This window comes from Marmota marmota, unplaced genomic scaffold (genome assembly GCF_001458135.2).
Source record: "Marmota marmota marmota unplaced genomic scaffold, marMar, whole genome shotgun sequence".
Classification (NCBI taxonomy): domain Eukaryota; kingdom Metazoa; phylum Chordata; class Mammalia; order Rodentia; family Sciuridae; genus Marmota; species Marmota marmota.
The window spans coordinates 1,364,732-1,378,026 of NW_026000119.1; the positions used below are offsets into that span (position 1 = coordinate 1,364,732).

The window sequence follows — 13,295 nt, forward strand, 5'->3', positions numbered from 1 at the left end:
GTAGATTCCTCTAGCACCTTATCTAGGTTGACAGGAGTCTGATTTTGTCTTCATGATGAAACTTGATCCTTCTTGGTAGAAAAGCAAGGAGAATGCAGAAGCCTATGTAAGTTTATGTCCTGTTTTTAAACAGACGGGGAGGGCATAGAGCTTTTCTTTTGTATCTGTTTCTTAATTGCCTTCAGCTCAAAATAATTCTTAAACAAAAGGGAATACTTGGGGGCATCTGGTCTCCTACATACCCCTTTTTACACACAGACATAACAAGAATTGTCTTTGTGTTTTATTTAGCTAAATTTCTCATCCATAATAAAAAAGTTTGCATTTTTTTCTTTATGTTTTTGTGTATTTCATCCTGTTTTGAACATAATGATAATTTCAAGTATGCAATTTTAAAAAGGCAATAAGATTATTTATCTCATAGGCAAAACAGAAGTCTAACTCAATATTAGTATTTGAGAAACATTTATATATTTGAATGAATTTTGGGGAGAAAACAAAGGGCTTCAAAAGATATTAAGATTGCCAATGTTTGGGGTTTTTTTGGTACAGGGGATTGAACTCAAGGGCACTCAACCACTGAGCCACACTCACAGCCCTATTTTGTATTTGATTTAGAGACAGGGTCTCATTGAGTTGCTTAGCACTTCGTCGTGGCTGAGGCTGGCTTTGAACTTGCAGTCCTCCTGTCTCAGCCTCTGGAGCACTGGCATTATAGGCATTCACCACTGCGCCCAGCCCTCCCAATGTTTTTGACATACACCCCCGTCCCCTTTTGATACTTTCTTAATTGGATTTGTAAAATATTGGCAGGTAGAGACAAGATGTAATCAGCCAATCCATAATTTTGAGGCATTGTTCTAGTTAATATTAATAACTAACTTAGGCTGGAGGGGTACCTGAGGGTATGGTGTTTACTGATTTCCATAGCATAGTACTCCCACTGATGCCTGTTATAGACCTCAAAGTTGATGAATGTGGATTGGGAGGAGATGAACAGTAGCCCCCATTACAGTATTTTCACATGCATTGATAATAGTAAAATATAGAAAATTACATTTGTTTTTAAAATAATGTACTTAGTTGCAAATTTATAACTTATTTTTCAATTATGACTGTCTTTAACAACTAACTCACAGAATTACCGAAACTATGACAGCTGACTCTTAAAAGCTGATGTGAGCCATCTAGCATTCTTCTTCTTTGAGGGCATGAAATTTTAGGGCTGAAAAGCAGTAGGGAGAACTTAAGATCTCAATTTCATTTTCTGTTTTTGCCACTTTCAGGACTGCCTCAGTGCCTCTATTCAACTTGCATATATTGTAGACTTATGTAATTTAATTTAAAATTATTTTGTGTACAAACCTGAAATCCCATAATGTGTTCTATAGTACAATTCTGCTGACACACAAATTTGAATTGCATTCATTAATTAATGCAGACTTAAGTGATAATTTTGTCTAACCACTGAGCATACAGATCTCATTGTAACTTTAATGCTTGCTACTCATCTTCATTTATTGATTTAAGCAATTAAAGCAATTATAGTTATTAAAGTTTTATTGAGAACTTTCAAACACTGAGATTATGCTCTAATGTAAGATACTCAACAGATAACCAGTTTTGAGGAAGAGATGGATCTACCCAGAAAGATGTAATACAGAGTATTTAATTTAGGATTAATAAACACTTTTTTTCCTAATCTCTGTCATAATTATAACTAACTATATGAGTTTTGTACATTTTACTTTAACTCTGAACTTTTCGTCATTTATAAAATTATATTGTCATGTGCTGTGTACAAATGTTTTTGATCTAATGACAGACCACATATACATAACTGGTCTCATAAGATTAAAATGGAGGTGAAAATTTTTGTCATCTAGTTATTTTACTGTACCATATAGCCTAGGTGTGGATGGTCTGGGCCATCTAGCATCATATAAGTACACTCCAGTGTTCACACAACAATGAAATAATTTCACATAACATGTCTCCATTGTTAAAGTGATATATGACTATACTTGTCAATTTTTGTCTCAGTGTTTTCAAAGATAGCGGTAGGCTTATGTGCCAGGCATTTTGTTAAGGGCTTTACATGTGTTTACAGTAAGCTAATTTGTTGTTATTTTTACCATTTTACATAAAAGGACACAGAAAGATTGAGTAACTAGTATAGTAAAACAGTTGAATGTTGGAGTCAGAATTTGAAGCTAGGCTTTCTGTGTAGCTTTTGCATTTAATCTCCAGTCTAGGTTGTATGATTTTTTTTATTGTTAAAAATCTTCTATCGATATGAGTTACTTACAAGTATAAATACAGTTTATTAAATTTGACAGGATATGGAAACTATATTATTACCAAATATTACTAAAGTGGAAATTTCTTTTTTACAAAATAGTGGAAGAAATATACTGTGGTTTTACATTTTATTTACATATACAAATTTCATATTTTCTATCTTTCAACATAATACATTAAGACTTAGGTACATATATTGAAATCTTTAAAATTTCTGAAGCAGTATACTTCAAAAGGTGATTATGTATATTGACATACTATTATGTAGCCTTTCCAGTATATCATAAATGTTTTAGATATTTTAATAAAATGATTTTTTTCAAATGTAATAACTGGGAACACTATAAATTGTGTCTTAGGAATAATAGATATTTGTTGTCTTCCAAGTACTGATGTTGTCTTAGAAAGGAAAGGAGTGGAGCCCACAAGAGCCACAAGTGAAAAATTCCATGCTATAAAACTGTTTTATGGCAAAAATTTTTAAAATATAACATCAGTTTACCTTCAGGCTGTGTGTATAAGGTGCATACAAAACATAAATGGCTTTCACATTTAGGCTTAGGTCACATCCCTACATGCAAATATTCTGAATAAACCTTAAAAATCTCTTGGTTCCAAGAATTATGGATAAGAGATACTCAAGCTGTAGTATCTAATTCGTAGGATTGTTGAGAAGATTAAATAACATAATGCATGAAAGCACTCAGTGCCTAGTCCATGGTGTCTAGTAAAATAGTAGGTGACATCATAATGTGGTATTTTTAAAATAAGCAAAGTTAAAAGTACCACAGACAATTCAATAAATAACTGATAGTTATTAGAGTTTGATTTACTTATTTGCTTTAGGTTTTCTTTCTTACTGCTTATAGCTCTTCTGGGAAAGGGCATACTCTTATTTCCCTCAATTCATTTTGCAGAGAGAATGTCTAATAAGTCCTCTGAAGTGAATCCTTTTTCAAAGACATGAGAATATGAGCATTTCATATGAATTAAAAGACCTCAAATCTTGCCCACCCAGATCATCTCTCAAATTCCTCCTAGAATAAATCAATTTATATGTGCATACACAGTCATGTATAATGCATGATGGTGTAAAATCAGATTAAAATATTTATTTTACTTTTTTAATAATATAATTTTGTGAAATCACTGAATTAATTGATAGAATTATCAATTACAGATAGAAAAGGCTTTTTAGTCAACATTTTGTTATAACCTCATTCCATCAAAAGAAATATAGGATGGTGTTACCTGAAGTTATCTTCTGACTCTAATAGTGGCATTTTTTAATCAGCACAATATTTGATGTGGTTTATAGAACTAGTTATTGGGTAAATGACAACAACTTTTATATCAAATGTTCACAGATTGGTGTTCCCCTTTGATATTTATATATAGTAGCTTTTTTACTTGACTTTTAAAAATATTTTAATTATGTTTCTTTTTGTCTTTTGTTCCCTATAGGCCCTCCTTTCAGTCCTTCGAGAAAGCCATCGTTCAAGAACAGTTTTTAGGAAAGTTGGAGGATTTGTGTACATTACATCCTTGCTTGTTGCTATGGAAAGATCTTTGAGCTCTCCCCCCAAGAATGGCTGGGAGAAAGTGAACCAGAATCAAGTATTTGAACTTCTCCACACGGTGTTCTGCACATTGACTGCAGCAATGCGCTATGAGCCAGCCAACTCTCATTTCTTCAAAACAGAGATTCAGTATGAAAAGTTGGCAGATGCTGTTCGATTTCTTGGCTGCTTCTCAGACCTAAGAAAAATAAGCGCCATGAATGTCTTCCCCTCAAACACACAGCCATTTCAAAGACTGCTAGAGGAAGATGTGATCTCAGTGGACACGGTGTCACCCACTTTACGGCACTGCAGTAAACTCTTTATTTACCTCTACAAAGTAGCCACAGATTCTTTTGACAGGTATGGCTGACTTCCAAAGTACAGGGTCTATACTCAGCATTAATGCTCCACATTAAGATTTGAATTATGCATTACAAAGGAAAATGAAAACAAATGAATCATCTGTCCTGTTTGCTTGAAGCATAGCACTTGGGAATAATACTATTGACATCATGCTAAGTTTTTCAGCATGGAAGTGTGTTATTTGTAAATTCAGGTTCAACTAGCTCATATTGCACTTAATAGAACAATTTCCTTTATTAATGAATTTCTATGAAATTTCCTTTATTAATGATGTTTACTATTGTTCTTTTTTTCCTCTTTATCCTTAAAAAACATTAGGTGCAGCAGGTTTACAGATACTAATTATCAACAGGAGAATATACTTATGATTATACTTATGTCCAGACAAATGGCAGATAACCTCATTCTCAACATTTCATAATTCTTGAAAAGTGATATAGCTCTCTGAGACATATTAATTAGTGTCTTGAATCATCAAGTTCAAGATCCTTCAGAGTCATTTACTCTTTCCCTCAGTAAATAAGTGTTTAATGAAAACCTCCTGCATGGTGAATCATTGTGCATTCTGTCATTCAGGATTCAGTTCTGTTCAAGACTGCCTTGGTCCTTGCTGTCCTTTAGCTGAAAGTATAGTCACATAAATAATTATAATGTGTTGTGACAAATTCTGTGATGGGGAAAATCCAGGTTTCTAAGTAAGAACATTGGAGAGCCACTTTATCTAAAGCACTATTTTCAGTGCTTCTACTGTGTTTTCAATTAAGTTCTCACTTTAAAAATAATGTAAGAGTGATCATGCTGCTAAGTTATCTGTTCTAAGCATCATCACTTTTACCAGTTACATAGTTTTTTTTTTTAATAAGTGAATTGTTTTTATATTGTACCCAAAATAGACTCTGTGTGTGTGTGTGTGTGTGTGTGTGTGTAATATATATATATATATATTTTTTTTTCTTCCAGGAAAACAGGAGATTGTGTGGTATTGTAGGAATAAACTATAAATTTGGATAATCAGATTCAACTTCTGTTCTCTACTTATTCTAGTTGCTATAACTCGTTTTTAGTTTGAATTATTAAAAAGAGGGTCTACAGAACTCTACTTAACAAATGTGTTAAATATTCACATTAATAGGGATAAGCACCTGCCTTACACATGCATACTCTTCTGTGTCACTCAGTGCATGAGGTGTAGTCTTGTTCCTCATTCCTGCTGAATATGGAGGATGCTCCTTATTAAACTTTCTTGTGAAACTAACCAACTGCCAACCTGGTGCTCTCTTCTAACCTCTCTAAACCACCCTGTCTGTTTTGTTGTCTGTAGTCGTGCAGAACAGATTCCTCCTTGCCTGACAAGTGAGTCTTCTCTCCCCTCTCCTTGGGGGACACCAGCTTTGTCAAGGAAAAGGTACTGATCTTATAAGAGAAGTCAATCTTTATCTGTGCTTACTTATGTGTTAATGTGGTGGTTTTGTTTGTAACTTCAGAAGGGTTCTGGCTATTTGATTTCTTTTTATACTTTTTTTTAGGTTTTAAGGTTATTAATTTCCCTTTTGTATATTAATGAGAATAAAATACATGCTATGAAACTATGAAGAACATATAGAATTTTGTCATTCATGTCATTCACAACTACACATTTTGTTTTTATAGCAGGCATATCATATATTAAAATAGAAATGAAGATGTACTGCCTCTTTAGATACTGTTCACTTTTTCTTTTCACTTTCATTGTTGTTGGGGGTCATTCTTTGGTTTTTACTGTTACTCAAAAATGAACTCATAGCACTGGAAGTAAATGTGTATTTTCTTAATCAAGCTTAACTAATTGAAATATGATTCTCTAATGGAGAGTTGTCAAAGCTAAACTTTGAAAAAAGTGAAGAAGAAAACCTACCCCAGTTCTTATGTTCATCCATTTCCTATAAGTCTATAAGCTGATCCAATCTACCTTGAATGTAAAGCTTATAAATCTAAAAAAAAAAAGCATTGATTGACAAAAATACAATTAACATTCATTTAAGATTTCATTTGCAACCTGTACTCAGAGCGATCATAGTTCTTACAGTTGGCATCAAGTAGTCTTCTTTTCTCTGTTTTCCTCAAGTAATAACTCTTATAAATACCTCTAGGTATGACTTTTGAGAGAAACATGAGTATATTGTTTTATACTTTTGTTCAGATTTTTAAACAGGAATGTGGTTGTAGTTAGAGCCTCAAAAGTATTCATCACACATTCTATATTTCAGCATGGAATATAGCCAGCCTTCTATGTATAGGTCCAACCAACCTCAGATTGAAAATATTTTTTAAAAATTGTGATTGTTCTGAACATGTTCAGACTTTTTATTTCTTATTATTCCTAAACAATACAGTATAAGAACTATTTATGTAATGTGTTTGTATTATAGTAGGTATTATAAAAAAATCTAGAGAGGATTTAAAGTATATCAGAAGATGAGTTTATATGCCAATACTGTACCACTGTGTATAAGTGATGAGCATCCATGGATTTTTATATCCACAGGGGGTCTGGGAATAAGTCTCCTAGGTATACTGAGGATTGACTACATATCTATAGTAGTATTCATTAGGTAGGTAGAAAGACATAGTTTCCTTTCCTCTTAAATTTATACTGGGGCTTACATCTCATTATAGTTAACAATGGCATTGTTCAACATAGTCTTAAATGAATTCAATATTACACATTATATTTGTGCCCCCAAACTACTATTTCTTCTTTCTTTCTTTAATGGCCATGCTAGAGATGAAACCCAGGGCCTCTCACATGCCAATAAAGTGCTCTATCACTGAGCCACATCCCCAGCCCATGTCTTGTCTGTCTGTCTCCCTCTCTCTTTTTTTTTTTTTTAATATTTTTATACCTTTATTTTATTTATTTATTTTATGTGGTGCTGAGGATCAAACCCAGCACATTGTGTATGCTATGCGAGAGTTTTACCACTGAACCACAACCCTAGCTCTTGCCATGTCTCTTTTATATTTGTTAATAGCTGATTTTAATTCAGGAAGCTAAATAAATTCAAATTTACTTATAACTTTCTGTTGCTAAAATTAATAAAGTAAGAGATTTTTGTGTTTGAAAATTAATGTATGCTTACTATCCCAAAGAACTACTGAACACTAGAGAAATAATTTTAATTACTAAGTAGTTTAAATTACTAAAAATTATAATTTTAAAATATAGTGATTATATCATAAATAGTAAAGAGCTAAAAACTATTGTCCTTTATAAAATATTAACTCAGACCCACAAAAGGGAAATTTACAGATTAAAGAAATACATTTTTTTAAAAACATCCATTAGAACCTCTGCTATTTAAATGGCAGTTGAAAAAGGGAAAACAGCATTTTCTTCCTTGGTATAATTATTTATAGCTTTAAAAAAATCAGAAATATTTTCTCATTGCTTGTAGTAGTTACATGTAGAAATATCAGGTCCTTAAGGGAAAACTGCTGCTGAATCAGTAGAACTAGTTGCATGCGTCTTCTAATCCATTTGAGTTCTCCATCAGAGTTACATATTGATGTTATCCCAAAGATGAGAAGCCCTTGATATTGTTCATGCTAATACCATTCATGTTAACATTTTCAGGTTGTCATTCCAGTCAGGTTCCATTCATTCTATTTAAAAATAAAAATCATAAATAAGTAAATAATACATTGCTTTTACTTAACAAATTCAAATACATTACCTTTTGAAATTAGAATTTTAGTCACACTTTTTTTTAGAAATTCTCAAAAAAAAATCACATCAGTTCGTGGACATCTTTTTCTTTTGGACAAACATGGGGGGTTTTTTGTTTGTTTGTTTGTTTTTGGCAAAAGGAAAAAATACTGTTGTACTGTGTATTTATAACCTGTAAAACAATGAGGTACTAAGAAAGAGTTGAATTTGTGGTATTTGTCTGACATGTAAAATCCTGAAGATTCTTCTCTAATTATTTTAAAGACTGGGGAGAAAGACCTAGCCAAATTATAGCTGAACAGTGGTCAGAGTTAGAGGAAGTGAAAACAAAATCCAAAATAATCAAAACGATACCAAATAGATCTGCCATGCAGGAAAAGATGACAAGTACTAGTTACTAGGCAAATTAACAAGAACTAGTTACCATGAAAATCTGGAGTCCATTATTCAGTGTCCTTGCACACTTGATAAAGTTAAGCAGATTCAGAATTTAAACATTCAACTGTGTATTTCTAAAAGAGATAAATTAATCTTAAATATATGAGAATTTAGGTTGAAATATTTAGCAATTTTTATAACTTTTAAAAATAAATTCAGCTTAAAAATTAACTGACTTTTGAAATGTCATTGAACAAAGACAGAACTGTCTTAGCCAGTGTTAGCTCTTGTTTGTGAATTAACTACTTAATTAATCTACCATTATTCATAAATTTAAAAAGTGGTTGTACCCTATGGGGTTTAGTAATAATTAAGATTGTTTAATCCCTGTCATAATATGCCTAATTTTATTTAATAAGTACCATTTTAGATTTTAACAATGTTTGCAGTATTTTTCTGGTTGAAAATCACATAATTCCTTTAGGAAAATATTGTTATTTAAGATTTTTAAAATTTACCACTATAATAGTTATATTTTTGGAACGAATTTATTTTCCAAAGACATAAAAATGTCTTTCTGGTTTAGTCATACTTTAAGTTCTAATCTGGATTAAATTTGTTACTTCAGTAATAGTTGGAAGTAAGTATAAATTCAATTAGAATCTTTTTTTTCAAATTTGGATTACTTTTTGTATATAATGAAATACTTTTTATGAAATATCTGAAATCAATGGTTGGGAATCTCTGCTAGACGATAGAAGAATTATAAATCTTTTTTTTTTCTAGGTAGATCAAAATGTTTTAAGGACAAAGGGAGCAACATAGAAGGATACAAGATTTAGAAATATCTTTCTTAGTAAGTTTAGAAATTAAATTTTTCTGAATGAAAAACAGCAACATACAGGGAGTGAAAAAAAAATGAATGGGTAGAGGATATGGCTCTGACTTTCAAATAAATTAGGCGAGTCCATGTGCTGTTTTATAAGTGAAGCCGAATATTTTCCTAGAATCTCTGTTTAAAAAGAGAATGTGCTTTTTTTTTTTTTTTTGAAAACATGGCAGTTGCCAATTCTTTGCTACTAATTCACTGATGTAAAGCGTCTGTTTCCCAAGCTGCTTTCATGCCAGAGAGCTGAAACTGCACTGCTCCCAGTGATAGAGCTCAGCATTAGACAAATTAGATACTGAGTCCGACTCATCAGAACAACAAGCTCCCATAGACCATAGCCACAAGCATCTTTTTCTTAGTGCCAAGATGCACAGTGTGCAAAATTCATGTTGTAGATTAATAGTATTAAATCGAAAGGAGACACCATTGATAAGAAGAAACCTGCACATTCAGTACATGAATATATATGCCTTCTAAGTTCTTAAAAAATGGAATGAGTATTGTCAGTGGTAGTAGAAATTTATTTAAGAGGTGATTGTATTCTAAATAATCTGAAGGAAAACTTCCATGATGCTTAATATGTTTACCCTCAGGTTCCCAGGACTCTGAGCCAACTCTGACTCAAGTTACCCTAGTTATAGAATAAACCATAAACCATTTGACCTTGTGTTGTCCATGGTTTAATGAAGGATTGAAAACACAGGCAATTGCAAAAGAAAACAGTCTCATCGAGAGATTAAATTAACTTGATCACTCATCAAATATTGTTTGAACTTTGATCTTTCTAGAGCTTTGAATCTATTTCTGTGATTTTTTTTAGCTATTCTTTATATCACCTGGAGTAATGCCATTTTTTAATGAAATAACCCAAATAGTAAATGGTAAAGACATATCAGAGTCAAGAAGAATTGATAAATTGTCTAAATGTGACTCATTGAGAGTTAATAACATATTACTTTTTTATATTCCAAGCATAAAGTGTTTATAACCCATCCCTGCGTTGTAAGGCTTTTTGCTTATCAGTGAGTAAAAGATGAAGAAAATGAATTGAGAATGTAGTTGGAATTAAAAGCCAAATAATTCTTCTTTCTTTCTTTTTATAGGCATGCATATCATTCTGTCTCAACTCCCCCTGTCTGCCCTGCAAAAAATGTTGCTGACCTGAAACTGCATGTGGCAGCATCCCCTCTCCAGAGCTCTGATGCCGTCATCATCCATCCTGGAGCCATGCTTGCTATGCTGGACCTCCTGGCCTCTGTTGGGTCAGTGACACAGCCAGAAGTAGGTTTGGATATGTTGGTTCCTTCCCATCTTTAATGAGTGAAAGGAATGTGTGTGTATATGTGAGCTGAGGGGGAGGGCAGGAAGAAGGAAAGTGTTGTGAAGTGTTACCTGTCAATACTAAAGTAGGTAAAGGAAAAAACAGCATTTTGCTATTTGAGTCTTACCTTCTAGGATGTGTGGTGTATGTGTATATATTAGAACACAATTCATTAGTTACAGAGGCAACAAAAATGGTTACTTCTGAAGTTAGAATAATTGTTTCCCCTTGTAAATCTTGCTTATCAGTGGAAATTATTAATGAATGATAAAGAAAGAAAAATAACTGAAGATACTGCTTTGAGCTATTTAATTGTTTTGGCTTATAGCACTCAAAAGTTCCAATGAGTTGGAGTTCAGGGAACTATTTTTGTTAAAATGTTGTATGGCCTCTAGAGCCTAAAATGTCCCAAATGTAAATGATAAGCCTTCATTTCAGCCATTTAGCTATTAGATGTAAAGAAAAACCCTTTGCACTTAATATTTCTGTAAAAATAGAACTACTATTGGCTATATAGTCATGTGATCCAAAGGAATTGGAAGAGTGTGGAGTCAGCTGTGTGTGCTTCTCCAAATTTAAAGTATCGGATTTTTGCATGGCTCTGTTCTGGAAGTGGCTGTATTACTCTAATAAGATAGTTACTTATTTTATTTGAATGTATTATGAAACATCTAGATACCTCATATTGAAAGGTATGCTTCAAGTAGGAAGAACTGTCACCTATGTCACTAAGAATGCCATGGTGACATGGATTTCTTTGTTGACTTTAGCATGCTTTGGACCTTCAACTTGCTGTGGCAAATATTTTACAATCCCTGGTGCACACAGAAAGAAACCAGCAAGTCATGTGTGAAGCTGGTCTTCATGCACGGCTACTGCAGAGGTGCAGTGCTGCTCTGGCTGACGAGGACCACTCTCTGCACCCACCCCTGCAGCGCATGTTTGAACGCTTGGCCTCCCAGGCCCTGGAGCCCATGGTGCTGAGGTCAGTAAGTCATTTTTTCATGTTAAATTGGCCACAGTCATAACCATTCCTGGAGTCTTCATGATTCAAGAGTTCTCACTATGGTGGGCACATTCACTTACTCAGGGCAAAAGCAAAACAACAAAAGTGGACAAAATACTTAAAATATAGCACTTTGAAACAAATCTGCTTATTAGTAAACAATGTTTCTGTCCCTTGGTTATTTCTTCTACTTAAATCTAGCAAACTCATTTTCTTTTAAAAATAAAATCATGTTAATTATATGTAGGACTTAAATCTATATATTTTAAGAACTTTTTCTATGTAATAACTTATAAAAAGGACTTCTTTAACTTTTTTGTTTTGAAATAATTAGATATTCACAATAATTTGTAAAGATGAGAGGTTCCTTGCTGCTGTCATGTAGTTTCCTCAAGTTAACTCTTACATGTAACTATCAGACAGCATTAGAGCCAAGAAATGGATGTTGGTATGATATATCTATGTGTGTATGAGGTTCTCTTTATTATCTATCCATTTTCTTTTATTATCCATGTGTAAATTTATGTGACCATCACACAATCCAAGATGTCACAAATATCTCCCAATGCTTCCCGTTTATTGACATACCCACTCCCTTATCTTCCACCATCCCCAAGTCTTAGAAACCACTGCTCTGTTCTTCATCTCCATAATTTTTTCTTTTGAAAGTATTATATATCTGAGGTTATGTGGTACATGACCTTTTGAGATTGACAGTTTTCACACCATAATGTTCTTGAGATGCATACAAGTTATATGTATCAATAGTTTCTTTTTATTACTGCATAATATTTTGTCTTGTAGATGTACTACGGGTTTTTTTTTAATCATCCAAAAGTATATTTTTGAAAACCTTTTATAGTGCAAGACAAACAGTGCTGTTATGTTTGAGGCATGAAACTTGCTAGATTTTAAATTTTTTCTATATTTTTCTTGTAATTACATAGCCAAATAGATTTAGTACATAAATCATTGTGTTCTTTCTTATAAAAATGTGCTCATTTTATCATTTTTGGACTATATGCTGTTCTCTTCATTAGATTATTTTTAAATACTATTCAAGTATTCCTGCCATGTAATACTTCTACTAGCATTCTTAAACTGACCACAAACAAATGGTGGATTAAGAAAAACATATATGGTAAACATTTGTCAAGCAGTGTTGTGTCAGTGTGCTCGGCCTTGATGATACTAATCATCAATACTTTCATCATCCTGAAGTCAAGATGAAAGACAGTCACACTCCCCTCATCTGTCAGCTGGTGGATAGATTCAGTCTTATAGCTTTGAGGGTAGCATTGATATTTCCCCATATCCTTTTTGATAATCCTCTACTTGAAAAGTAGAGGAAGTTGGAGAGATTGTCTCATACAAATAATTTGTACAAGATAGCAAGATAAACAATAAGCAGTGAAAATTCAGCCATTTGGACATGATCCGTTCTTACAGTGAATGCCTGGAATAGTCAAGTGATGAGCCATGGGTTGAAAAAGGGAAACAAATCCTCAATTCTTTGAGAAAAGTGTGCTCCTCCTCCCTCACCAATGTTTATTCTGCCCATAGTGCTCATCTCTTGCTACTTAAAAGCCACAGATCATAAACTACTTATGTGTAACATTTTAATGGCTACAGGGTTTTAAACCTTTATTTTTTTTTGGTGACAGAGAAAATTGAAAATACAGAATTCTTTTTTTGTATACAATGCCATAAATGACAGAATACTGAAGAATACTATTATGCATAATTCCTGGACAATTTTTTATATCTCT

General features: G+C 32.9%; 1 protein-coding gene across 8 annotated transcripts in view; it reads left to right on the forward strand.

The window, feature by feature from the left end:
- Wdfy3 (WD repeat and FYVE domain containing 3) overlaps positions 1 to 13,295 on the forward strand; it is a 221,872-nt gene that overhangs the window by 106,680 nt on the left and 101,897 nt on the right. For 7 of the 8 annotated variants that reach the window (XM_048784724.1, XM_048784720.1, XM_048784721.1 and 4 more), the window contains 4 exons: positions 3,766 to 4,223; positions 5,548 to 5,631; positions 10,303 to 10,480; positions 11,291 to 11,505. In XM_048784724.1, the coding sequence (XP_048640681.1) occupies positions 3,766 to 4,223; positions 5,548 to 5,631; positions 10,303 to 10,480; positions 11,291 to 11,505 (935 nt within the window). The remainder of the gene's footprint in view (positions 1 to 3,765; positions 4,224 to 5,547; positions 5,632 to 10,302; positions 10,481 to 11,290; positions 11,506 to 13,295) is intronic. The other variant, XM_048784723.1, reaches the window with a different exon arrangement.